The 25,638-nt window shown below is 44.5% G+C and overlaps 2 protein-coding genes across 4 annotated transcripts in view; one reads left to right on the plus strand and one right to left on the minus strand.

The window, feature by feature from the left end:
* Window positions 1–25,638, plus strand: part of CTNNA3 (catenin alpha 3) — a 419,849-nt gene that overhangs the window by 89,948 nt on the left and 304,263 nt on the right. The window lies entirely within an intron of this gene.
* LRRTM3 (leucine rich repeat transmembrane neuronal 3) overlaps window positions 23,247–25,638 on the minus strand; it is a 79,160-nt gene continuing 76,768 nt past the window's right edge. The window contains exon 2 of one of the 3 annotated variants that reach the window (XM_063406396.1): window positions 23,247–24,705. In XM_063406396.1, the coding sequence (XP_063262466.1) occupies window positions 24,496–24,705 (210 nt within the window). In that variant the 3' untranslated portion in view covers window positions 23,247–24,495. The remainder of the gene's footprint in view (window positions 24,706–25,638) is intronic. The other 2 variants (XM_063406397.1, XM_063406398.1) reach the window with 2 other exon arrangements.

Genomic DNA, 25,638 nt, shown 5'->3' on the forward strand with positions numbered 1-25,638 from the left:
AAGCTGGGAGAAACATCTTTTCAGAAGATACTTGCTTTTATGTGAGTGTCTGTTTTTCACAGAGGTTTTATCACTGTGAATGGTACAATGCAAAGTGAAGCGAAATGCTCTCCACAAGAACCTCTCAAGTGTTTCTGTTCACAGAGTAATTCAGGCACATAAGAAATTGCAAATACTTTCATAATTCTTCTGAAAGACAGCAGTTTTTCTTCTGAACTGTTTCAAAAACTCTTTGAAATAATTTGTGTACTGTTGTTATCCTTTCTGTACTTTACTCATAGACATACATTGTTAGGGGATATACTTGTGTTTTACGAGATCCAATGACAGGAATTACTACTGTGGGTTTGGATATCTTACCAATGGAAGAATCATCTTGTAGCATGGATAATAATGGAATGACATCCACTGCAGCAATCTTACTGTTCTAGTAATAAGCACTTGCTTTTTACCGATGACAAGCTCTTGTCTCCTCATCTTTACAGTGAGAAGTTCCTGAACTCAGTGGACTGCAGCAATAGGAACTCCACGTTTCCTGAGCTGTGCTTTTACTCACAGTGCGGACATTCCCTTCCCTGGGGGTCAGAAGGAATAATGGAGCTGTGATTGAGCGTGAGAGGCAGTGGCTGTTGTGAGCAGCACTAAGTGCCTGCAGGTGCTGTGTCTCTGCCATCACTAAATTGGGAGGTGTGCCTGGACAGTTACTCCGCATCCTCCTCTGGCTCTCAGTAAAGATCACTCCTAAGGCCTGGTAAAGAAAGGTCAGATACACTGATAATGTGAGAGCTACTTTCTTGGACTGAAATCCCCTTCCTGTTTGAATGTTGTTTTGTGATACTTGAGCTTCGTTAGTTTGAGTTCACAGTTTCTCAGTTATTATGGCTGTAGGTTGGAGATACGTGTGTGTGTATATATATGGGGGTCAGTGTATTTTTCTGATCAGTTCTGATTTCACTTCCTTCTTGTGTATTCCAGAAATGTTTGTTTCTTAGCTGGGCTTTTATGTTATGATTACCTAAATGTTTGGGTCAGACATGGGTAATTGAGCCTGGACGTGCCTGTGGCTCTTGTGCCACAGGTGGTGGCAGCTGCTGTGTCCTGCTGTCCCACAGCTGTGCTGTGTGTGGCAGGGAGCAGAGCCAAACCAGCCCTTCTCACAGCAAGGGTGCTTCCATCTAAAAAGTGTGAGGAGAGTAAAGATACTTTGTACCTTGAGGCAGATCAGGAACAGATCAGGAAGGGAACCGAAGTTGCCCACCTTGTACCTATTTATATTCCTGCTAATCAAACCCTGGCCATCCTACAGCCTAAGGGCAGGCCAGCTGAGGCTGAGCAGGAATGTCTGTGCTCTGTGGCAGAGCTCAGGAATGATCAGGTGTGCCCTGTGTTGCATGTAGGGCATACCCGAACCTTGCTGGGAGTGCAGATCCTGGAGCTTTATGAAACTGGCTTCCCTCTGAAGCCCCATCCTTCTCCACCGACTGTATCCTCAGCTTGTGGGTATGAGACCTGTTTGGATCTGAGTGCATCAGCGAAGTGCTGGGAGGATGAGACGAGGAGCTGGGATCCCTGGGGGCAGAGGGGTAACTGGGACAGGGAGTGAGCTGGACTGGGTCAGCCCTTAAGGAAAAGGTGGGCAGTGCTGAGCCTACTGCAGCCACAGGAAAGGTCCAGTTTGGGAAAGGGGACACAGTGGATAGCTGGGACTTGGGCTGTTGGGTCTCTCTAGATTCCAGACCCTGACCGTTCACTTACTGGAACCTGAGAATTGCAGATTCAAAACCAGAAAATGGGTGGAAAACCAGGAGGTTTTATTTATTGGTGGTGTGGTTCTGGGCCTTGCTCTTTGTCTCAGCTCTGAAATTTCATTGCTGTGGAGTGCTACTGCCTTGCTCTAGCTCTGTATTGAGTACTCTTCAACAGCAGCTTAGGGTCTGACCCACTGTCTGGATGTGGAGACTGTTATCAGTAATGTTTTTTGTGGTATTTTATTGCTATTCTTACTCTTGGAGAGTGGAGGGATGCACAGATGCCTCAAGCATACTGATACCTCAGCTTGATGTTACTTGTATCTCTGTTTCCTGATGAAGACAAAATTTTAACACTTTCCTGGGTTGCCAGTGACACTTGAGGAGGTAAAAATAGGGGACTCTTTGACTTGTCCTTTGTGGTTACTTCCACTTTGTTTCACAAATAGGTAACTTGAAAAGCTCTGTGTAGCTGCTCTTTGAAGCAATGAGCCCAGACTTGGCAGACTTGACTAAGTTTGAAGAAATCCCTTGTTGAAATCTTCAAGAACAGAATGGCTGTTGGTTACTCATGGAAGGGGTTGAAAGAACTGATTTCTTGAAATCCTTGGGTTTAATTCCTTTTTTATTTCTGAACAAATAGAAACCACTTGTGTTTGTGCCTTTTTACAGAAAGAGTGGATTAGTTCTTACTTTACTGTCCTCTTCATACTTAAACATCTTAATAACACTGGTGTTCCAGAGAAGTTTGAAATTGAGGTATGTCAAAATGTAAACTAGAAGAATTTTGATGTGTAGGTGGGAAGTGTCACTCAGTTCTTTTCTTATTCATGGCTTTTTTTAGTGATTTAATAGAGTATTATGTTTTTCAAAAAAGGATGTAGTCCAGTAAAATTGGTATGCCCATATTGTATATTATGCTGGCATTTATGCAAGAAAAGATGTAGTTTCCATGATTCTGTTTTTCACGTTGCCTGAGTAGTTGATTGAGTTGACTTTGAACACTCCTACAGAGGAATTTCTTCCATTTTGTATACAACATGTGTAATTGAAAACTATTTTTCTAAATGTTAACTTTCAGTGAACATTTTGTTTTATGGGGAAATTAGATACGAATTGTTAAGGAGGAGGATCTTAAGTGTACTTAAAAGACAGAAGTAGTCTGGTGAGTCCCCCAAATAGATTTACAGCTGAAAAATAAGCTGCAGTGAAATGTACCTGATTATAGATGCTCTTACAGACTTTGCAGTAATCTGGGATCTCTGCATGTGAGCTGGAGAAGGATAATGAAAGCTTTTCTCTCCTTAAGCCTGCTTTTCATTGAGCAGTTCTGAGCTGAGCTATCTCAGGATTAATCCGATCTGGACGTGAGGCTTGCCCTGGAGTAACGTGAGGAGTGACTCGTGGCTCTGTGGAGGATGATTCACTCCAAGAGTCAGTAATTTGTATTTAGTACACCTGGCAGCACTGAAAATGTATTGGGTTGCTGAAGACTAATTTTTTTCAAGAAACCTTCAATAAAACAGCATTTGCTCTCCCCAAGATGAAATAAATCTTTGATTATGGTAATAAACGAGCATTAAAATAAGTATTTGTTAACTCAGCATCTACCTAGCTGTTCAGTTCACAAGAATTTTCCTATATTTAGAGTTTATTGAAAATGGTTTTCGATACATTAGATTATTCTCAACCAGTTTCCTGTTTCTTAAGAGGCTGTTAGACTGGTCATTTTCTCAAGTGTCAGGGTGCCATTTTGGGAAATGCTACTGAAGTCTGCTGCTTCAGATGCATTTGTCTTGGGTTTTATCCTCTGGTATAATGCAGCTGATTCTCGTGGTCCAAATACATGCCTAAATTTCATTCTGTTTCAGGTTGAAAGTTTCTTTTTGTTTATGTAACAGTTGTAATTAAAAAGATCAATCATAATTGGATGGTTCAGGGAACTCTTCGTAGAATGTGGGTGTTGTGGGCCCAAACCAGCCTGGCTGGAGTTGACTCTGCTTTAAGCAGAGTTGGACTGGATAATGTCCAACTGAACAAATTCCAATGTTTGTGCAATGTCCTGGATAACCCTGCCAGCTCCTTTTAATACACAGTAAATCCCATTATTTACTAATGGAAGATTGAAAGATATTCAGGTAATGAAGCCAGGACAAGAAATTACATAAAATAGTAAAAGGAAAGTTTCTTTCATTTGAATAATCTCTGATATCTTTCAGATGATGAAAGAAGAGTTAAATTCTGTTGTAATGGATCCCTTCTATAAAAAAAATACCTTGTAGAAGTCATTTGGGAAGTAGTTGATTAAAAGCTCTCCCTAAGAATTTCATCACATGACTGTGAGGTCTACTGCATGGCTAAAACCAAATGCTTTTCTGATAGTTACTTGGATTGAGGATATCGTACACCAGCAACCTATGAGATGCTGCACTTAATTTATAGTACCAGAAGTGACTTGTCTTTGGTAGAAATGGAGATCCCTGCATAGCTGTCAGCTGACTTTTGGACTTAATTTCTTGCCTAGCTTCTCTTGATCTTTTTTTAATGAAGAATGAACAATGGGGTTTTATGTGAAATAGCTTATGGTCACTTTTCATGAAGTCAGTACTGTATCATATTGCAGAAAAATTGTAATTCTTGGTCTTAATTGTTCAGCCAGATCTTAAAACAGTGACTTAAAGGAGATTGAGAACTTGATAAATCCCAGTTCCACATTTCTATCTTCTTTCTGAAAAGAAAACCAAAACAAGTCTTTGAAGCCAAAACAATATCTTTGTCGTTGGTCACAAGCAGCATTTATGGGCATTTCCCTTTTATTTTAACTTTCCTTTTAGTGGATTCATTTCCAGTTGTTGTTTGTTGTTTCTGTCTGACGTGCTACTCTTCTTTCGTTAATTAAGTAAAATAAAAAGGAAGAATATAATTTTGTATAATTGCATTTGTGACCAGTGTGTATGATCAGAAGGCTGGCAAGGTAAACAACTGAACAATTCCCCCCCATCATATTAATAAAAAAGATGTGCTTTAGTCCTTTCAAGATCAGCTCTTCTCAAGAACTGCTTCTTGTGGTTGTCTCCTAAGCCTGTGTTGCCAATTGGTACATTCTCTTTCTCTTTGAGTATGCAAAGAAAATTAATGCCTTGCATCAGACAGCTGTGGTGCTTAGTAGAATACATTAAATAAATGATTCTAATTGCTATATTTGCTGGAAAATCCTTGCTATCTTAGGTTATTCTAATTGTCTTTGACCATTGTTTCATTATCAGGAGAAAAAACAAAGGAAATTTATACAGAGATGGAAAGAAATGATAAGTCAGCTACTTGACTGGGAGCTTTACTCAGGAATAATCTAGGATTATCTTTTCTATCAAGGAGCAATGCTTCTAATTTTTTCTAAACCCTAATATTGTACAGAAGGAATTATCAGCCTGTAAAAGAAGATAAGTGGTGAAGGAATCCCTCCTTTCATTATCTTGAATATATTTAGCTCTTTCCAGGAGAAATGAAGACTAATAATCAATTTTTATTCCATGTAAATAAGAGAAAATAAGAAATATAATAATTACATACACCCTGGCAGCAGTTAATGGAAAAAAACTGGAGCCCAAGGTAAATCTCTTCTCTGGGAACTTGATCAGTGCTTTTTTTCTGCTTAATACAGCAGAAGAGCACTGCATTGTAAACGTGCCTTTACTGACTGTGTACGTGCACATGTGGCCAGTGCACACAGGAGAGAGCTGATGCACACAGGCCACAACCATTGTGGGTTTATAATGCTATTTCCAGTCTACTGCTGGGTAAGGAAGTGAAAGAGGGGAAAACTTTGCAGCGTTCCTTAGAAAGTGTGAACTAAAGGAGTCCAAACAGGGAATAGGTAAAGGAAACATGGAATGCCGTGTGACAGCTCGTAGCTGTTTGCCAAGGAGGTAAGGTCATGGTGGCATTTGTGATGTGTCCTACGCTTGGCAAGCAAGAGGAGGTTTTATTGCTTAGCTTTCAAGTAATCACAAAAACTTGTTTCTAATTTGAAAAACAAGAGGCCTGATGATCTTTTGGATTCTGTCAGGCACCTCCTGTGTTCAGCTGTGCAGCTGTACATTCCAGCAAGGCTCTGAAATGAAATGCACTGGGATGTCGTAGGTGATGCTGACAGGCACTGCCAGGGCTGTTGGCAGTTCCTACCTGTCCTCTCCTGAGCAGCTGGGGAACAGCTGACCAGATTGTTGAGGGGATGAATTATCCTGGATCCCGGTGGGAAAGCAGAGGGCTGTTGCATATGAGTGAGCATGCAAAGTCTGAGCAAGGCTGCCAGGTCCTGAGGCTGTTTGGCTCCTCGTTTGTTGTGGTCCTTGGAACACTGCCTCTCTCAGCTGTAAGAATGGAATTTTTGTTGAGCAAGACTGCTCAGGGACTGGTTCCTCCAAGTACTTCCCAGAAAGACTGGGAACAACAGATCTGAAACTTTCAGAGTTTGGTCCCAAGGCTGTCTCACAGAGCTGGCAGGGCATACGCCTGTGTTTTGTCAGCAGATCTGTTGTGCTTTCTCTGTTTCCATGGAAGATTCTGGTTTTGATAAATTGGCAAAATTTAATAGAAGAAAGATTCCTCTGGAGAATCTCCAGCTGTATTCCTGATTTCTGATGTTGTGCTTCAGTACTTGCTCTGTTTTCCAGTTAGTCTGTAGTGTTGCCAACGCCATTTTAAATGTAATTCTGATAGAATTAGAAGAAAATAGTAAGCCATCTTTTTCTCATTCCATGTCTGGATGAAATGTGATTGGCAAAGGTCAGATATTAAAATTACTTGCTTGGTATTTATTGAGATCTAGATCTGGTAATTTAGGTATTACGGACCTAATAGCTGTTACAATTTAAGTAAATTAGGGAGGCTGAAAAAATGACCAGGAGGAATGGGTTTAGATTTCTGTTTTGACCACTAATTAAGGAAGAAAGTTGTGGGGGTTTTTTGTCCTCTAGCTTATTCTTGTAGTGAAGAATCTGAGTATATCTGTGATCTGCCTGTAAATCTGGCATCATCCATTGCTGGCAAACAGCTGGATTATGACCCTGTCCTCCTCTTCCCTGTGGCTGAGGAAGTGAATGAGGTAGAGTAAATGAGCAGTGTCCCGGGATTGCCCTGTGTCCCGGGCGCTCCTGTGGAACTCCTGGGGAACCACTGCTGGGAATGCCTTCCCCTCAGGCCTGTGGGGCCTGGCTGCTGCACAGACACAGATTTTTTAGATGCTTTCTAGTCCAGAATGGCTCTTGGCTCCTTTGCACAAATAAGGGGTTTGTGGCTTAACAGTGGTACTGCTCACAGCTCCCAGTGCCATACGAAAACCAGAAATGAAAGGGATTAGGAAATTTTGGGCATCACAGCTTAACAAGGACTGATAAGATAACAAAATGAAGCAAGGATTTCAGATCTTATAAGTAGGAAGCAGCTGACTTAACTGAGTCTGTGTAACTCAGGAAGAGGTGGAGGAGAAGGGCAACATGCTTTTTGTATATGGGAGAGGTTTCTTTAAGGTTTATGCTGTCAAGTTACTCTCTGCATCCATTCCGAGAAAGACAAATGTAATTGGCAAAATGCAGAATTTGTGCAGTATTGGGTAAAAAACCCCAGCCATGTGTCTGAGTAAGCACTGGAGCAGTTCCTTGGGAGGCCATGGAGCACTGGCCATGCACACAGGCGAGACTGGCTGGGCTGCCCAGCACCAGGAGCGTGTGGGCTGTTTGGGAGTGCTGGGGATGCACAAGGGGCCATGAGCTCCCTCTCAACCCCACTGATTATTGGTTTACAGTTTTATAAAAGTAATATTCCCAGTCTTCATACTGCATTTTCTTACTGTGGATTGCTTTTTTCCACGGATTAGCGCAGGTTTGTAACAGTGAATGCTTTTTCTATGCAGTGATCAAAACTAGAGTGAGATTTGGTGGGGCTTTTACATTTCCAGGCCATCTACAGATAATAATTTGTCCTTTCAACAATTTTGTGTTCAAGCATCTGGGGAAGGCTGGTTAATAAAAAAACCTATTAATAGTTGTAGGTGTACTAGGAGTTTATTTTTTCATGAGCTATTTGCATGAAAATAGTACATTTAACAATGATTCAGCTTCTCCTATCAGCAGGAATTTTTGTATCCAGACAAATTTATAACTGCATTTGAAAGATGTATCTAAATTTAATATTTCAGGATCTACCTAACCATTTTGCATCCTATAATCTGTTCATAGACTGGAACTTAAGTACAAGAAATAGAAAATAGGGATTTTGCTCTACAAGATTAAAACTTCAGCAACCAAATTGCATTTGTGTAGTGTAATATGTGAGCTTTTCTCTTGCAGTAACATGTTTTTGTGAGGAGAATGAATATGCACTATAAAAACAAACCCAACCAACCAAGTCTTTCTATGATTTGGTTGTATGGCAGAAATCCCCAGTACTTTCCTGGTGTTAGAATAAAATCAGGCAAGGAAGCTGCCTGTGCTGGTTTGAAAGCGAAACCAGTGAGACTCCAAGTCAGAAATACAATTTAATAGAGCGAGAACAAACAACAAGAAAGATAAAAATAAAATAAGACAAATGCAACAGTACAAAGGAGCACTGACAGAGTCAGAATGCAAACCTGACACCCTGCTGGTCAGGGTGTTGGAAGCAGCCCGCAGTGAGTCCTCCCACAGTGACAGATGTGGCTCTGTTGGAGCAGAGATGATCCTCGAGAAAGGGTCCAGTCATCCTCTGGGAATCCAGTGGAAACAGCTCCCTTGGTGTTTGGGATTGCTGTTTTATCCCATGGAAAGGCTTTGGCTGCTCCCCCTGGGTGGAGCATCTCCCAATGGGATGAGGTGATGTTATCAGTCATGTGAGAGCCTTCAATGGCCCATTCACAGGGGATGTCCCTCAGAGGAGGATGGGTGCAGGAAGAGATAAGGAGGCTCTGCCTTATCTGGTGTTATCAGGTGTCCCATTAACAGAAGGCATCTGCCCTCTTCCCCCCCTAGAGTTACAAGAGATAAAGAACAATATCTCCCAACCAGCTTCAACAGATGAAAATAGAACACACATTTTTGGTTACATTTCTCAACCCAAGACACTGCCCCAGCATGCTGTGGCCAGGGAACACCTGGGAGGCAGGAGGCTGCCCCAGGCTGGTGTGTCCGTGGGGAGTGGGCCTTGCTAAAACTTGAAGGGAGGAAATTTTCTCAGGGTTCTGGAGGAGGCTCTCCAGGACTGATGCAAACCTGGGTGCTGCTGCAAGGTGTTGCATTGGAAGGCAAGTAACCTGCTCAGGTCAGGATAGAGATGAGGGGAATGCAGTCATTGGAGTCACTTGACCATCTGAGTTTTCTTTCTCAGAAAGTTACGTGTTCCATAATCTCCCTGTTTGAATAACGCAGCAAACCCAGCCTTAGGGATGGAGGATGCCTCTGCTGCAGATACCCGCAGGAAAAATCTGGTGCTGCGCCTCCCCAGGACCCTGTCACACCGTGTCCCAGCACAGAAATGTGCCAGTGGTGAGGGGTTTTATCACTGATTGCATTGCTCTGCTCCTCAGGAGCCTCTGCCAAACAGCAGGGAGAGCTCTTGTAGGAGAGCTCTTCACAGACGTGTGTCTGCAAAAACCAGCACCAGGCAAACTGAGCAGGGCACGGTGTGAAGCTGTGTCCCCTGACAGGGCCTTTGGCACTCATGGGTTGGTTTCACTGGCTGGAATACAAGAGCAGCCCAAAATGTGTCTTTGTAAATAGAAGACACAAGACAGCTTTGCAGTTCTTCCAGAATTTTTACTGGTGCTTTAGGTAAAAAAAATGATGGATTTGTTCTGGAATAGGTGGTAGGTTTTTTGCCTGATATAGATGAAGCAGCTTTTTTTCCTCCCTACAGTTGGGTTTGGTGGTTATAAAGGAAGAATTACTTCATTATGTATTGAATTGACTTTTTCACAATAAACTTGAGAATTTAAAAGCATACTGTCAAATGTCACTGTTTTATGTGATGTATTTCACAGTTTAAAACACAATTTTTTTCCAGAGTTGAAATTAGAATTGTTGACATTAAGGAAATGAAAATGATTGATGGAGTGGTTTTACTTGACCAGCTGCTAATGATTTCTCACTCAATATCTCGTTAGCTTGTGCTGAAGTCATACGTATGGCACCCTAGAAAATAGCCTGAAGTTCCTGAGACTACAGAGAAGAAAAATATAAGTTATTCTGGTGCTTTTGATCTATGAACTGTGATATAAAATGTGACTTTTGATGTTCTGGGATGGTGTGATCGATAGCATAATTTTTGTTATTAAATTGCTTACTCTTTACTGAATGTTACAGTGCATTATATTTTGGCTCAGAGGCAGGGAGAAAGGTCACTTAATTTCCTTGTTGCCCGCTGCAGCCCTTGCTCAGGTGGTTTTTGGGAGGAAGGGAGAAGGCATTTTCATTGGGAACAGCTGAAAATGCTTGTCTGAGAGAAACTTCTGGAGCTTCCTAAGCTGGACTGGTCTCTCTTGGAGGAGACTGAGGAGAAAGGGGAATATTTCTGTGGCTCCTGAGGGAGTTTTATAAAGTTATGGTGTCTCAGAAGCCTTGCTGAGAATTCTTAGCCTGAGAAGAGGTTTGTTGGGAAGGAAGGGTCCATGATGAGCAAGAGAGGGGTTGGCTGACCAACACTTTGGTTTTCAGTTTCTCTGTCCATCAGGACAGCTGTGTCCCTCTCAGAATTGTGTTCCAATAAAGCACAGCTCTGATTCAGTGGCCTTTTGATTCTCTCAGGGACAAGGTGGAGGAGGCTGTGGTCAAGAGGGGAGCAGTCTCTGGGGGGCTCCCAGTAGCCACTTCCCAGTGACACAGAATCTAAATCCCTAAATCACTCCATGGATGGGTTGGTTTCCTCATTGAGAGAAGGAAGGAGGAACCCTCTAATCAAATACTCTGAGTGTACAGGGAATACCTCAGAAAGCTGCAGGTGAGCATTTAATTACGAGAGCTGCCAGTGTGTTGTGGCTATTGCCTGTGTCCAGCTGTGCTGCATAAAGCTCTCATTCTTATCTCCAGTGCTGACTCCTAATTATCTCCTGTGCAAGTACAAAATTCCTAATACTTGAAAATAACAAATCCTCTAAAGCCAGTGGTGGAACTGCATCTGGCTTCCATGGAGCCAGAGCATCACCTAGTTTCAAGGAGTTAAGCTCAACTCTTGGGGCTCTTACTACGTTTTTAAAGAGTGTGATCTGTATTGAATATTTTATGCTGTTCTTTTTTTGGTTTTGTCTATATTGCCTGACACTGGTTTATTGTAGTGTCTTACAAACTTCATTTGAAAAATATGCTCAGTATTTTTGTTAAAATACAGTCCTGGTTATATCTCCCCTTTATTTTCTTTCTTTAAATGGTGCTGTGGTTTTGATGTTTCTGCTGGCATTTATGATGCAAAATGAAAGAATTTCTGCAAAGCAGGAAGAAGAAATCAAAAACATTGACCTAGTGTTGAAGCTGAGCAAATTAGCAAAAGAAAAACCGTTGATAACCAGTGAGAACTCATCTGTTTTCCCCACACATTTTTTACAAGTGTTTTGTGGCAGCTGAAATTTCTGACCAGGACTAGACTCTGTCTCTTTTGGTCTCAGACTGCATGTAATTATTCAGAGTATGCCATTTCTCCTTATAGGAAGCATTATTACCCACAGGCAGATGTGATCTATCATCTTTTCCTTCAACAATTCCCCTTTTCCCTCTACCCTGAAAGAAATCAGAAAAGATTTATAATATTCTGCAGCCCATAAAACCTGCTTCATTATCCTTAAATCACACATATCTGATTGCAAAGCTCTTACTTTTACAGAAATTTTGGGAGCAGAATATTTTGTGGAGTTTGGTGTGCTTTTACTGGAGGCAAAAAAATGCATTTTTTAAACCTAGTTTTTTGCAAGTTTTTGCTGCAAATTAAAAGCTCTTTTAGACAGAAGGAAAAGAATGGATCTCCCTTGAGATGTCCAAACAGAAGGAATATTCAAGCTGAAGTGATAACATCAGTTGGGACGGTGCTGTCCCGATGTATCAAACACCACCTTGTACAGCCCTGGCAGGTGAGGTGGGCAGCTCCTTGCATCAGATGTTTGTTCCCTCCCCTGCCCCGGGGGATTCCATTTTTCAGTCCAACCCTTGAGAAGCAGCAGCTGGATCTATGCCCTCCCGTTTTCATTCCTCCCTTTCCTTCCCTTAATCCGTTACCTTGATGAACATTTACAGTTCTGTCAAGTCTTTCTGCACTGAGTCGTTGGGATCTTCCTGTTCCATCAGCATCACCGTGGTTTTCCCACCCTTCTTTCCATTTTACACATCTATCCTGTCTCCTGCTTAGATAGAATGAATTTGTTTTCCTTCCTGGGTGTTTTTCCTAGGGATGTTTTTCAGTGAAATGCTGATTTATTGTGGGCAGCTCTAAAGGAGATTCTGGCTTTGGGTGAGAAGTAACTGTGAGGTTCCCAAGGGTTGTTACCAGGAGTTCCCCTTTTCCCCTCATGCTTCACTGCCGACGTGTTTAACGCCTTCAGCTTAGTTAATCAATGATGCTGCAGTATGTGGAATAAAGGCACCGTATTTATAATGCTTTCTTATTTTTAAAAATGATTTCCCAGTGTTACCTTTATTAGCTGATAGTCCAGAAAACTGTGATGTTAATGGAAAAATGCACCACTGAAGCAGACCAGTGATCACCCCATGATGCACAGCATTGTGTGTCTTTACTGCCCTAATTGAATTAATATTCATATGAGCAATACTTTGGTGTCTTTACATACATTATTATTTATTAATAATTCTGCCTTTGATTTACTTTTCCACTTCCCTTGGTTTCTCTGAAGTCCTCCTAGGTGAAAGAGGCCATTAGCAATGTTATTTTTAACATAAAAGCACTCGAGTGAGGGTCTAATATAGATCTGTTAGAGCTTCATTATAGTAATTTGCCTCCCTGAGCAGTTTTGCAGATCTGGGTCCTTTTTTTTTTTTTCCCCTGGGGTCAGTTACTTCTTTTAATTCATGTGTGTAAGGCCAACTTTTTTTATCCCTGTTACTGATTCACATTCAGATACTATCCTACTGATTACTGACATGTACAGGACATCCTTGGTACTAAAGAAAATGGAAATGGTTTTCACGTTGGGAAAGGTGGATCCCATTCTCAAGTGGTTTGCCTGTGTAGATCCTGTCCAGACTTAAATTTAATCCTTCTCAGCTCTGTTTCATATTGTGCCTTATTAGCCTGTACCTCCTTTTAGAAACCAGCCTTAAATACCTTCTCTTCAAGGTTCATATAAATTTTGAAAATATATATTTTTTTTTGTTCCTGCAGCATAACTTGGTTGCATCAATGGTATTTATAGCTCCTTTCTTTACATCCTCTCTCAGGAGTAATACTGAATTATTTCTACATTTAAATCTTCAAGTTTTAGCTAGCAATGTGAGTCTTTTTGGTTTTTTGTAACTATTGTATTTCTGTGGCATTAACAATGCCCCTGCATAAATTCCCCTCCTCTCTCCTCATTTTGTAAAAGAAAAACTTAGACACAAACTCTCAAAACAGGTCATTAAGGCTTATTTCTGGGAAGCAAAAAAAACCCCCTAACTTTTTTCAAAGAACAATTGTGGTTTATAATAAGATACTTGCATATTACAGGAAGAATCTTAGAATGTAATTTAACAGTATAAATTACCTGAAATCAATTCTTTATTTCAGTGGGCAATTTAATTTCTTTGCTAGCAGAGGTGGCGTCTCACAATTGCTGAGGCAGAGCAGGAGGGAAGGAGTGAAGGAGCGTGTGGGAGGGCAGGCCGGCAGCTCCTGGCCCTCGGACCGCGAGCAGAGCACGGGCACAGCGTTCTGCCCCCTGCACCCAGGGGTCTCCCGTGACACTGCAGAGCCAGGGACGTACTCAGAGGAATAAAGAAGTGGAGGAGGGTAGTATTGAAGTGACTGTTTAAGCCAGGCAGGAGACAGAATTACAAAGCAGATTTTATCACGAAATCCATTCCATTGCTGCAGATACTCCTCAGAGATTGAAGAGGTTGTAAGAAGTTAGAGAAGCACCTTGAGAGGGCCCAATCTAGTTTTTATTTATGCCTCAACATCTGTAAGACATGCGGTGAAGATTCCTGTAAAGGCTGTGCTGGTGTCTCTGTCCCCAGAGAGACTCCACGGGACAGAGGAGCCTCATCGGGCTGGAGTGCCCTGCCGGGAATGCAGCAGTGCGAGGAGCTTCAGCTACCTGCGACACGGCGGGGCCTGTCGAAGCTGCCTGCTTCGGCTAGCGTACAGGGAGCGGGGCTTTTCTTCCCGTGGCACCGCTTCCCTGCCCGCTCCTGCGGGCCGCCTCCCCGCCGCCACCGCCGCCTGCTCCGCTGCCTCTGCGGCCGAGCGGGCACCGCTGCGGCCGGACCTGCCCGGCCGTGCTTCCCGGGCCGGCCGTGCCCAGCCGTGCTTCCCGGGCCAGCCGTGCCCAGCCGTGCTGCCCGGGCCAGCCGTGCCCAGCCGTGCTGCCCGGGCCAGCCGTGCCCAGCCGTGCCCAGCCGTGCCCAGCCGTGCCCAGCCGTGCTTCCCGGGCCGGCCGTGCCCAGCCGTGCCCAGCCGTGCTGCCTGGGCTGGCCGTGCCCAGCCGTGCCCAGCCGTGCTTCCCGGGCCAGCCAGGGCCAGCCGTGCCCAGCCGTGCTGCCCGTGCCCGGCCGCGGTCCGCAGAGCTCGCTGGCCTGGCCGCAGCCGCCGCTGTGTTGGGTGCGCTGCCGCGCCGTGCCGGGGCAGTGGCCGTGGCCGCGTGTCCCGGCCCTGAGCACACGAGCTGCCCCAGGAGTGCCCGCGGCCAGGGCAGCCTGTTCCCGGCGGAAGGAGCCCGCAGCCTGCTGCTGTTCGGGAAGCGCGGCCGGCCCGCCACGGGGACACGCAGACGCACCGCGGTTCGCAGCATGCGTGCTCAGCCCGCTAGGCTGGTGCTGACAGAGCCGGCGTTCTGGTGATAACGCTGTCCCCGTCTTCTGTTTCCTTCCCACTCTCTCTTTTTCCTCTCTCTGCGCCTTTTCCTATCCCCCTTTACTAGGAACACCTACCTTTTTTATTCATAAACAGTTCTCAGATATAATATCGCCGCATTTACACTTTATTGTTGGCCGAGAAATCTATCAAGAGAGTCCTCCCCAAGTGCCACTTTTACAGTGGAACAGGACACAGTTGTTTCTGCTTTCAGATGGGGAGGGCATCATGTTCATCCCTTCCAGAAAATTATAAAGTTTCTGTTATAATCACTTGATGGAAGTGGGATTAGGGCAGTTCATACTGACATTTGTTAATCATGTCTCTTCACGGCTTTAGCATGCAAACAGATTATAAAACCACCAAAACTTTACATCACCTTGTGCAGTGGTAGAATGGAAAAAAAAAAAAAGGTTGATTTTCATTAGCATATTCTAGCATTATTATGTTTATGAATCTATATTTGCAAGAGCTAGTGACGAAGAAGAGGAGTCAGACAAGCTTCAGCATGTGTTGGTTGGCAGCAAAGATGCTCAGCTCTGGAGGTGGATACCTGAGAGGCATTTCCTCCAGGATCTCAGTCTGAGTAGTTCTGTTTCACTGCTGGCAGTCTCAGTTGTGACAGCTAAACTGGGCAGAAAGAGCTGGGCTGCAGAAGGCAAGGAGAAGGATGAACTGTGTAGGTAATGCTGAAGCAGAAGAAAAAATAAATCTTGTTCACGAATCCTATTTGCATATTTGGATACACCATTGATCGCTGTATTTTTTCCTTTCCTGACAATGAGAATAAGGCTTTTGGGCAGTGGAGGCTGGACTAATTGTGCAAGTTTACAGGTTCTTTAAAAATAAAGTTACCAACAGCAAGACATAAAAGGGAGGTGCATCATTATTACTAGAAAAATAAATCACTTTCATTATTTCTTCTGAAAGCATAAATTACAACAAACTATTCAATATGAATTGTTTAGTTAATGGCTTTCCATGCCTCATTTGTGGCACACTCTTGTATAAAACTACTGAAATTATTGAAGTGCACAGTGCTGCAGAGACACATCATTTTTTTTAATGAGCATTCTCAGCAAAAGTTGATGAGGTTTTGTTCACTAAGAAACACAGAATTAGTGTATAACAATGTTTAAATTATTGGGCTTTGAAATGTTTCATTGAAGCACTTTATGATTCAGTTGTAGATAGAACTATTGCTGAAGTGCATCTACCTTAAGAGTCTGTTTCTTAGGGAATACAAAGTGGGAAGTACTCTCTGTGAAAGCTGGAGAAAACATACCCGTGTATAACTGCACGCTGAATTCTTCTGGTGTTTATAAGGAGACCATCCATCCTGTTCATGTGCGCTGACCTAAGGCAGTTAATAAGGCAATCATCACACATTACTGTTAATCCAAAGCAATGCTGTACTAATGCAGCACTAATTAATGCTCATTTGTGTATTATTAGTGTTACGTCTTTCATGCTGTGATTTTGTAGTGTCCCCTGTCGGGAATCACACAATCACAGAATCACTGGGTTGGAAGAAACCTCCAAGATCATCGAGTCCAACCCAGCCCTAACACCTCAACTAAACCATGGCACCGAGTGCCACATCCAGTCTTTGTTCAAACACATCCAGGGATGGTGGCTCCACCACCTCCCAGGCAGGCCATTCCAGGGCTTTATCAATCTCTCTGTGAAAAACTGTTTGCAAATTTCCTGATGAAAGACTCAGTCCCCTCATCCATGTCACCAGTGAAAACAGTGAACAGAGCTGGCCCCAGCACAGAGCCCTGAGGAACAGCCCTGGTGCCTGGCTGCCAGCTGCATGCAGCACCTTCAGCACCACGCTCTGGGCCCGGCCATGCAGGCAGTTCTGAACCCAGCACAGAGCGCTCCTGTCCCAGCCGTGGGCTGCCAGCTTTTCCAGGAGTGTGCTGGGGGAGACAGTGTCCAAGGCCTTGCTGAAGTGCAAACAGACAACAGGCACAGCCTTGCCTGCATCCACCAGGCGGCTCAGCTGGGCATCAACTAGAGCAGGTTGGTCAAACACAACCAACTCCCTTTACCCCTCCTAAACCCACGCTGGCTGGGTCTGATAGCCTGGCCATCCTGTAGGTGCTGCATGATGACACTCAGTATAAACTGCTCCATTCCCTTACTGGGTACTGGGGTCAGGCTGACTGGTCTATAATTACCAGGATCCTCCTTCCCACCCTTCTTGTGAATGGGAGTCACATTGGCCAGCTTCCAGTCCTCTGGAACCTCACAGTGAGGCAGGACTGTTGGTAAATGATGGAGAGAGGCTTTGCAAACTCATCTGCCAGCACTCTCATCACTCTGGGGTGGATCCCATCTGGGCACAGAGATTTATGGATATCCAAGGGGCTCAGCAGTTCTTTGACTGCCTCCTCCTGGATAACAGGGGGACCATTCTGCTCCCTGACACCATCAACCAAGCCAAGAGGACAGTTCTCCTGAGGACAAGCCAGGTTCCCACTAAAAACTGAGGCAAAGAAGGTGTTAAGCACCTCTGCCTTCTCCTCATCTGCAGTTACTGAGTTCCCTGCTGCATGTAATAAAGAACAAAGGTTGCTCTTACCCCTCCTTTTATCATTAATATATTTGTAAAAACATTTTTTATTATCCTTTACAAAATTGACAATTTAAGTTCTAACTGAGCTTATTATTCCCTTATTTTTTTCCTACACGCCCTTGCAGCCCCCTGAAATACTTCCTGTGAGACCTGACCCTCCTTCCAAAGACAACACATCCTCTTTTTATTTCTAAGTTCCTTCAAAACCTCCATGCCCATCCAGGCTGGACGTTTGCCTTGTCAGCTCATCTTTCAGCACACAGGGACAGTCTGTTCCTGTGCCCTCAGGATCTCTCCTTTGAAGCGTATCCACTTTTCCTGAACTCCTTTGTTTTTAAGGGCTGCTTCCCAAGGAACTCTCTGAATATGTCTCCTAAACAGGCCAAAGTCTGCCCTCTGGAAGTCCAGTGTAAAAATGTTACTGATGTTCCTCCTGACTTCACCAAGAAGTTACCAAGAACTCTACAATTTCATGATCCCTGTGCCCCAAGAGGCCTCCAACCACCCCATCTCCACCAGCCCACCTCTATTTACAAACAGCAGGTCTAACATAGTCCCTCCCCTGGTGGGCTCACCCACCAGCTGTGACTAAAAGTTGTCCTCCACACACTCTAAAAACATCCTGGACTGCCTCTTTTCTGCTGTATAAGTTCCCAGCAGATGTCTGGCATGTTGAAGTCACCTGCAAGAACAAGGGCTGATGATCCTGAAACATTTTCCAGCTGCCTATAGAATAAGGTGCCCACCTCTTCTTCCTGCTTGGGTGGATGACAGCAGGCTCCCAGCAGGATGTCAGCCTTGTTGGCCTTCCCCTTAATTCCTACCCACAGGCCCTCAACTCCATCATCTGACATTAGTTCCAGTACCTGTGGCACCAGAACCCTCTCTGATGGAAAGGGGCGCCCTCCACCTCCTGTCCCTTTGCTGTCTCTTTGCAGAGCCTGCAGCCCTCCAGTGCAGCGCTCCAGCCGTGTGAGTCACCCCCGTTTCTGTGATGGGGACACATCACAGCTCTGCTGCTGCCCCACGGCCTCCAGCTCTCCCTGTTTGCCACCCACGCTGCATGCATTGGTGCACATGCACCTCTGCTAGGCTGCTGACTTCACCCAGCTCAGGCTCACCACCCTTGGGCTGCTTCCAGACAGCCCAGGGCAACCCCTTCCCCTTCAAACCTGGTTTAAAGGCCTCTCAAGGAGTTCTGCCAGTTCCTGAGCTGAAATTCCTCTGCCCCTGACAGAGATGAGCCCGTCCAGTTCCAGCAGGCCAGGTGCTGTGAGAGCTGCCCCATGGTCAAAGAACCCGAAACTCTGCTGGTGACACCGACCCTTGAGCCACTGGTTGATCATGTGGGCTCTCCTACTCCTTCCAGTGTTTATTTCTGCCACCAGAGGGACTGAGGAAAAGACCACCTGCCCTGTCAGCCGCTTGCCTCAGTGCCCTGAAGTCCCTTTTAATTGCCCTGGCACTGCTCTTTTCAGTCCCGTTCCTGCCAGCCTGGAGTACCAGCAGTGGGCAATAATCAGAGGGCTGGATCAGCCCAGGGAGTCTCTCAGGGATGTCCCACACCCGGGCCCAGGGGAGCAGCAGAGCTCCTGTGGGATGGATCTGGTGACACACGGGGCCCTCTGTTCCCTCAGAAGGGAGGCACCCACCACCACTGCCCTTCTTTTCCTCTGATGTTAGGGGTGGTGATCTGCCCTACACACAGGTGTAATTGGGAGCCCCACTGGGCAGATCATTTTCTTCTGAATCATCTGGCTGACTCTCTAGGTCCAGGAGCTCATGCCTATTCTGAAGTGACACCTGGCTAGGGGATGGAGATGGGGAGGAATTTTTATTATTTCCTCTGTGAGCAGGGCCCATTCCCACTCCCCTTCACCCACCAGATTCCTCCCATTGCCTGGCAGTGGAGGCACAGAGTCTCTGACTCCTGGTGGGCCTCCCTCAGGGATGGGAGGGCTGAGCTCCACCAATCCATTTCCCTTTCCCTGATACTCCTTAGTCTTTGAACTTCCTCCCTAAGCTCGGCCACCAGTGAAAGGAGATCACTCACCTGTTCACAGCACAGGCAGGCTTCCTCCTCAACACCCCCCGAGAACACCGAGAAGCTCAAACTCCCTGCACAGCAATGGGTCTGCACAGACCATGTATGGGAGTGTATAGGAGTTGCCAGAGGGCTGCGGGTGCTGAGCTGTGTGGCACTGGCTCGTTTGCTGTCCCCCAGCAGGCTCCTCTGTGGCTGCCATCAAGCGAGGCAGCTCTCAGAGGGGGTCATTTACATACCAAAATGATGGTGATGAAGTGGAATGGAAGCTCCGTGCCATGTGGGATTTTCACACTTGTACACACTGCACTTCAGCTTACATAAAAATTCTTGGCAAAGTTCTAGCAGTAAAATGTGTTTTCTTGGGGGATCATTAGAATAACATTAATCATGAACTCTGATTATGTTCACCTTATTCTGAAACTTTACAACTGAAATTAATCAGGTTCTGTAATTAGGTAGAACAATAAAATGGAACCTGCCCTTGTTATTTTATAACAGCTATTAATTCACTCAAATGTTAGATTTTTTTTTTGAGGAATTTAAGGAACATCTGCTTTTATGCATGGATCATTATAGTCAAATCTGTACTTATTAGAGCTTCGTAAGTATCTTTCTGTGTTGAAAAATGTTTGACAAGCGGGTTTATTGTTTGTTTACTGTTATGATGGACTTGAGAAACCTGGGAAAAAGCATTTCTCCTTTCAGGTTAGCTGAATTGTGATCATAAGATACACAGTCCTCCACTCTCCCTGAAATTTGGGGGTTTCAGGTGAAGGGTGCCCTCCACGAGAGGGTTAATGATGCTCCCTGGAAGCTGGCAGTGTGCTGTTATCAATTACGCGATAGTCGTATTTCTGTGTCGAAAATGGGAATCACTCATCACTTCCAGAGCAAGGAGAGGCAGCTTTTGTGTCAGAGCAGATGTCCTTGCTGCAGCAGTGGTGGATGTTACCGACTGCTGTGCCTTCAGAGCAGCCGTGTGCACGTTCAGAGGGGGACTGGTGTGAGGCTCGGGAGGTCCCTGACCGACAGAGAGGTGGGATCTGTGGGGGCTTCCCAGGGAAACACAGCTGTGTGCTTGCCCCAGCCTTTGGTCTTTGGTTTCATCTCTCAGCTGCTGTGCAGGGCAGATTGGCAAGGCTGGGTGTACCTCTGGAGTGAACAAGTAAGCCATTATTATACTCAGGCTTTACAGCTTAATCTGCCTTTAGGAGGCCCAGGCCCCTGAGACCTGTGCAAAACCATGGAGGTGAAAGACCTTTCCCTCAGGAGAGGAGGCTCAGGCTGCAGGACATGAGTTAAGCTGGACTTTTTCACCTGTTCAGCAGACCATTTTTGCTACCCCAGCTGGGAACTGAGTCCAGCTGCTTGTGTGTGACATTGAATGTGATCATGTCATTAATTACATTCATTATCTTTGAGGACCTTCATTGCTAGTACAGCAATATCCAGAATTTATTATAGTTCAGATTATGGTGTTGCCCTTGCTCTTCTATTTTGTTTTTTAAGCCTTCATGTTATGGGTTTTGCACAATTTCTGTTCTTGTGTCCAGTCTGAGGATTGGAAATAATAAGAGATAAAACATGCCTTGAGAGAGAAAGAGAAAGAGAGAAATGGAGGGACTCTGAGTGGAGCAAGCCTAGTACACAGCTTCTGAGGCTGGTATTTTCCATTTGTGTGTGCTGCCAAAAGAAGTCCAATATTTATGGTGTATGTCTGAAAACTGTGTATGTTTTGGGGGTTTTTATGTTATTGGTAGTTTTCAGACCCCTTGAGAATAGTTTGTACTGCAAATTTTTATAACTTTTTAACTGAAGCAGTCATTTGCTTTCTTATATAGATGGTGTTCGTTATTTTTTTATTTACCTTCTTGAGACACATGCAGGAATTTGTGAAATTGGTCATTAATCTATCTGTACACCCTCTTCCCTCGACAGGACCTCCAGTCAGATGCTTGGGCTTGCTTTGCTAATGGGTGTTTCAGCCCTGTGCTTTGCTGTACAGGCATGATCCACTGGTGGATGATGGTGGGAATTGTTGCTTGGAGCTAGATTTATTTTTAAAATTGTCTGGGGTTTTCTACTGCTAGAGGTTGTATTGTTTTCAGTCTGTATTTTGCAGGCACAGTGACTTCCCTTGCCTTTTCTTGGTAAGAGGACCTGCCAGGGTGTGGTGGTGTCACTGAACTGACACAGAGCTGGATGCCCTTGGCTGCTCCTGGTCCTGGTGTGTGGCTCTTACTGCAGAGGGAAATAATCCATGGAAGTGACCCCCCTTTAATACATATTTGAACCCCCAGACTCCCTTCTTGCTGGCTTAGCTGGGAGGCTGGGGCTTTACTGGGGATACTGTTGTGTTTAGTGCACAGAATGAAAGCGTTTCCTGTTCCTGTGCAGCCAGAATCACAGCACAGGGGGCAAGTCTGTGGGCCAGCAGGTGTACACAGGCTGATGTCAGAATCCAGGAGCGAGCCTTTTTCTGGGTTAGCCTAACCTGGCATGAGGATCTTTTAGAGAAGGTACCTACCTGCCATCTAGCTTTCCTGAAGACATCCATCTTCCTGGGAATAACAAGCTTCAGGCTGATGTAGTCCATTGGAAGAAAAGGGTATTCAGGGAATTTTTATAGGAAGGTGTGTTTTAATAGTCTGGGGTTGGGGTGAGCAGCACCCCGTGCTGCTCTGGGCCCTGATGCTGGATCCCTTCTGCAGAGCACTGGGGTGGCCTGCAGGGCTTACAGAGCGCCTGTGCCTGGGAAGTGATTGTGAGAGCATGAGGAACCCGGGAGGGGCTAATTCTGTGACTCTGCCGTTTATCCTGTGACATGTGGGTCTGGAACTGGGATCTGTGACTCATGACTGAGGAAGTGAGAAATATTGGTGTGTATGTGAATATCAACCCAGCTGTGCCTCTTCAAACAGATACGTCAAAAACCCGTTGTGTCTCTGCATAAGAAAAGATTTTCTCGTGTTCCCCAGTCTGAACTCACTAGTGTCCAACACTGGGAATGCTCAGGGTATACAGTTCTCCATAAATAGGAAATATGTGGAACCTTTAAACATCTGGGCATTTTGAGTAGCTCCATTAGTGCCAGCACCTTGTTCACACTCCATAAATACTTGAGGGCAGTGGGCTGAAGTGCAGCATAGGAAGGACTGGGTGAGAACAACCCAAACAACCTTTCAGGGGGCGGTATTTGCTCCTTCCAGCTGAGGCCTGCTCCGGTGGCCAGAATGCCAAAGCACTGAACTCCAGAGCAGCTGTGGAGGGGTTCAGGTGCTCCTTCCTGCAGCCCGCCGGGCAGGGCTCCGGAGCCACGCCTGCGTGCTTGGTGGCATGGGCAGTCAGCAAAACGCATTTCCAAACCACGGGTAGGAGAATTCCAGCACTGTGTGAGGTGACCGCGAGTTCCAGAACCAGTGTAGTGAAGAGATACGGAACTGGAGCGTGCAGGTTTAAGAGGTATCTAAGACAATTAATGTTTTGAAGAGGAAATCATTTATGCAAATTATGTTACAAAATCTAAGTGCTAATAAATAAGCAGTACAATGTATTCTCTTTTGACACTTGTTTCCACTTAACAGGTGCTGAATGCAGATTGATTTGTTACCAATTTTTGAAGCTAATTTTTATTCTATTCACCTTGTCTTCTACAAACAGTTGCCCTGTAATTTTAAAACTCAGTCTTCTGCTTTGAAGCTACATGAAAATATGGTGGGATAAAGATCCAGAAAAATAGATTTGTGGTTATATAATTTCTCTTTATTATAAAAAAGTTGTTTCACCATATGAAACTTTGTTTTCCTATATTTTGGAAGGCTCGTGTTCCCATTTTGTTTTTCACAGAGTCAGCATGATATAATGTCTTCCTAATTTCTGTAATCTTTTCTGATTACAGGGTAGTGGGTAGTGGTATAAAAAGTTATTCTCTTACAGTGTTGAGAAGTCTTGAAGATTTAAAACCAAAGAATGGGATATAAGAATGGTTCAATCCAGATATTAAATGATAGACAAATAAGCAATGTAGTAATTGTTAAAGACTTAATACTACATTAATTTTTTTTCTTTAAAAGTTTTGGGTTTTTTTCTTTGTTTGCTTTATGTTAAAGGACTGTAAGCTTTGATCATTTGTTCTGAAGTACTCCACTTTTCAGCAACTTCTGAAGGTAGTTGAAGGATGTTTCTTTTGAGTAACGTCTTACATTCTAGGAGTAGTGTAAGGGCTTGTTTCTGTTGCCACTTCTGTCAGCAGCTGCCTGTGACAGAAGTAGGTTTTGGACCCCTTTGTCTTTAAGCAGAAATACAAATGCCTGATTAGGCAGACTCTCCCAGCAGATTTTGTAGCTGCCTGTGGAAGTCTCCTGTGTTGTCTTGCAGAGCAGTGAGACTTATTAAAATATTATCAGCCTTGGCGAACAGTTGCATAACCAAGCTTTGTTGTTAAAAATCAGGCTGTATTTCAAGGCAACAGGTAAGTTTGAGGAGATTTTTTTTTTTTTAATTTTCATTTCTAGGAAAACTTGGTGATATTTTTCAGGAATTTCTTAAAAGTTTGAATAGTTAAACCCTCCCTCTGGAACCAGTAGATAAAATTCTACACGTTAAACACAGTAAAAATGGTGCATATTCTGCAAAGGACAGAATTTTAGATTAAAGTTGTCTGGGCACAAAAGCAGTAACAAAATGATCCCTACAAAACAGAGTAACTTAATAACACAAGAAGTAACTTTTGTTAATTTGAAGCTTTAGAAACGGAAGTTTGTAAAGTAAGATGTAATTAAATTATGGTACTGTACATACCAGTTGTTCTTGGTAATTGAAACTTTACAATATGAAAAATACATTACATCTGTACAGTTTATACAGGTAGGTAGGATGAGTTTTGAAAAAGATTCACTTCAAGGGTCATACTCTGAAGTCAAAAAAATACTGCACAACTGAACTAATTACAAATCGTAGACTGGAAGCAATTAATCTTTGTGATTCACTTTTAATTGGCACAGGGATCCCAGACTCCACAGAATTGTCCTCTCACTCGTGTCCCCAGCGTTACATAGGGTGGGGCCAGGCTGTGCACGAGGCCCCGGCCGGCAGCCCTAGGGCAGGTGCTGGCCGTGCTCGGTGCTCCGTGCCGAGGTGGTGATTGTGCTCAGGTCCAGCTCGGCCTCCAGGGCTGTGCCCGCCGCCTCCTCCTGCCTGCTGCCCTCCAAGGCCTTGTGCGCCAGCAGCTCGTGGTGCACCCCGCAGTAGCTCAGCGTGGGCTGGTCGTAGGCCAGGAACGTGGACACGTTCATGGACAGCGGGATCTGGAGACAAAGGGGAGGAGCAGCCAGTTACCAAACGACCTGACCAAACGGTGCTTGCCTGGTGAAAAACCAGTGTCTGCTCTCCGTGTCCCTCTGCCCACTCCTTCCACCCTAACCCTGCTCTTCACCGGGATGTTTGAACCCTGACCTCCACACCTTGGATCTTGAGCCCCAGGGCTACATTTGTGTTTGAATGTGTTTGAGAGGATTGAGATGTGATTCAAGTTAAATGATCTTTAGAATGTAATTAACCTCAGCTATAATCACTCAGTCAGGAAATACTGCAAATGAAATGTAAATGCTTTTTCAAGTGAGCGGTTTGAATTTGTCAGTGAGCGTGGTTCCTTTGATCTACTTGGAAATACAGATGAGAGGGTTCCTACTATTGAAGTGCTTGGGGAAGGAGACCTCAACCCTCCTGGCATTGTAACTAAACAGGGAACATTCCTATTTGTATCTCCTCCTTTGCAGCTTTCCTTCCTGTCTTCATTCCTTGTGGGATGTGTCTCAATAAAATTTCCAGTTATGAAGAACCTCCTGTTCTGTGAAATTAATAAATAATCTAATAACACCATAGCAATTGTAGTGGTTAGTTCTCATCTCTGACAGCCATTCTGGAGTAAAACCCACTGCAAAGTTTAATTACCAGTGATCTGTGAGCTTCATGTTGTTTGGAGTTCAGGTTCAGATGAGCATCAGAATGCCCCGGCTTATCTTAGATTTACAGTTCAGAAGCCTTAAAATTGCAGTTTCTATTCAAGGAGGCATCTGTTCTGCAAGCTGAGTTTCATTGCATGGTATTAAATTTCTGTGCACTGAGGGGGAAGTTTCAGCAACCCTCTATCTTTTCATTCAGGAAGTGTAAAGCTCTAGACTTACTGTACATAGAAAGTGCAGCTGAAAGTTCGTACTTACAAAACTGTATGGCAAACC

The sequence above is a fragment of the Prinia subflava genome, chromosome 9 (assembly GCF_021018805.1).
Source record: "Prinia subflava isolate CZ2003 ecotype Zambia chromosome 9, Cam_Psub_1.2, whole genome shotgun sequence".
NCBI classification, from domain to species: domain Eukaryota; kingdom Metazoa; phylum Chordata; class Aves; order Passeriformes; family Cisticolidae; genus Prinia; species Prinia subflava.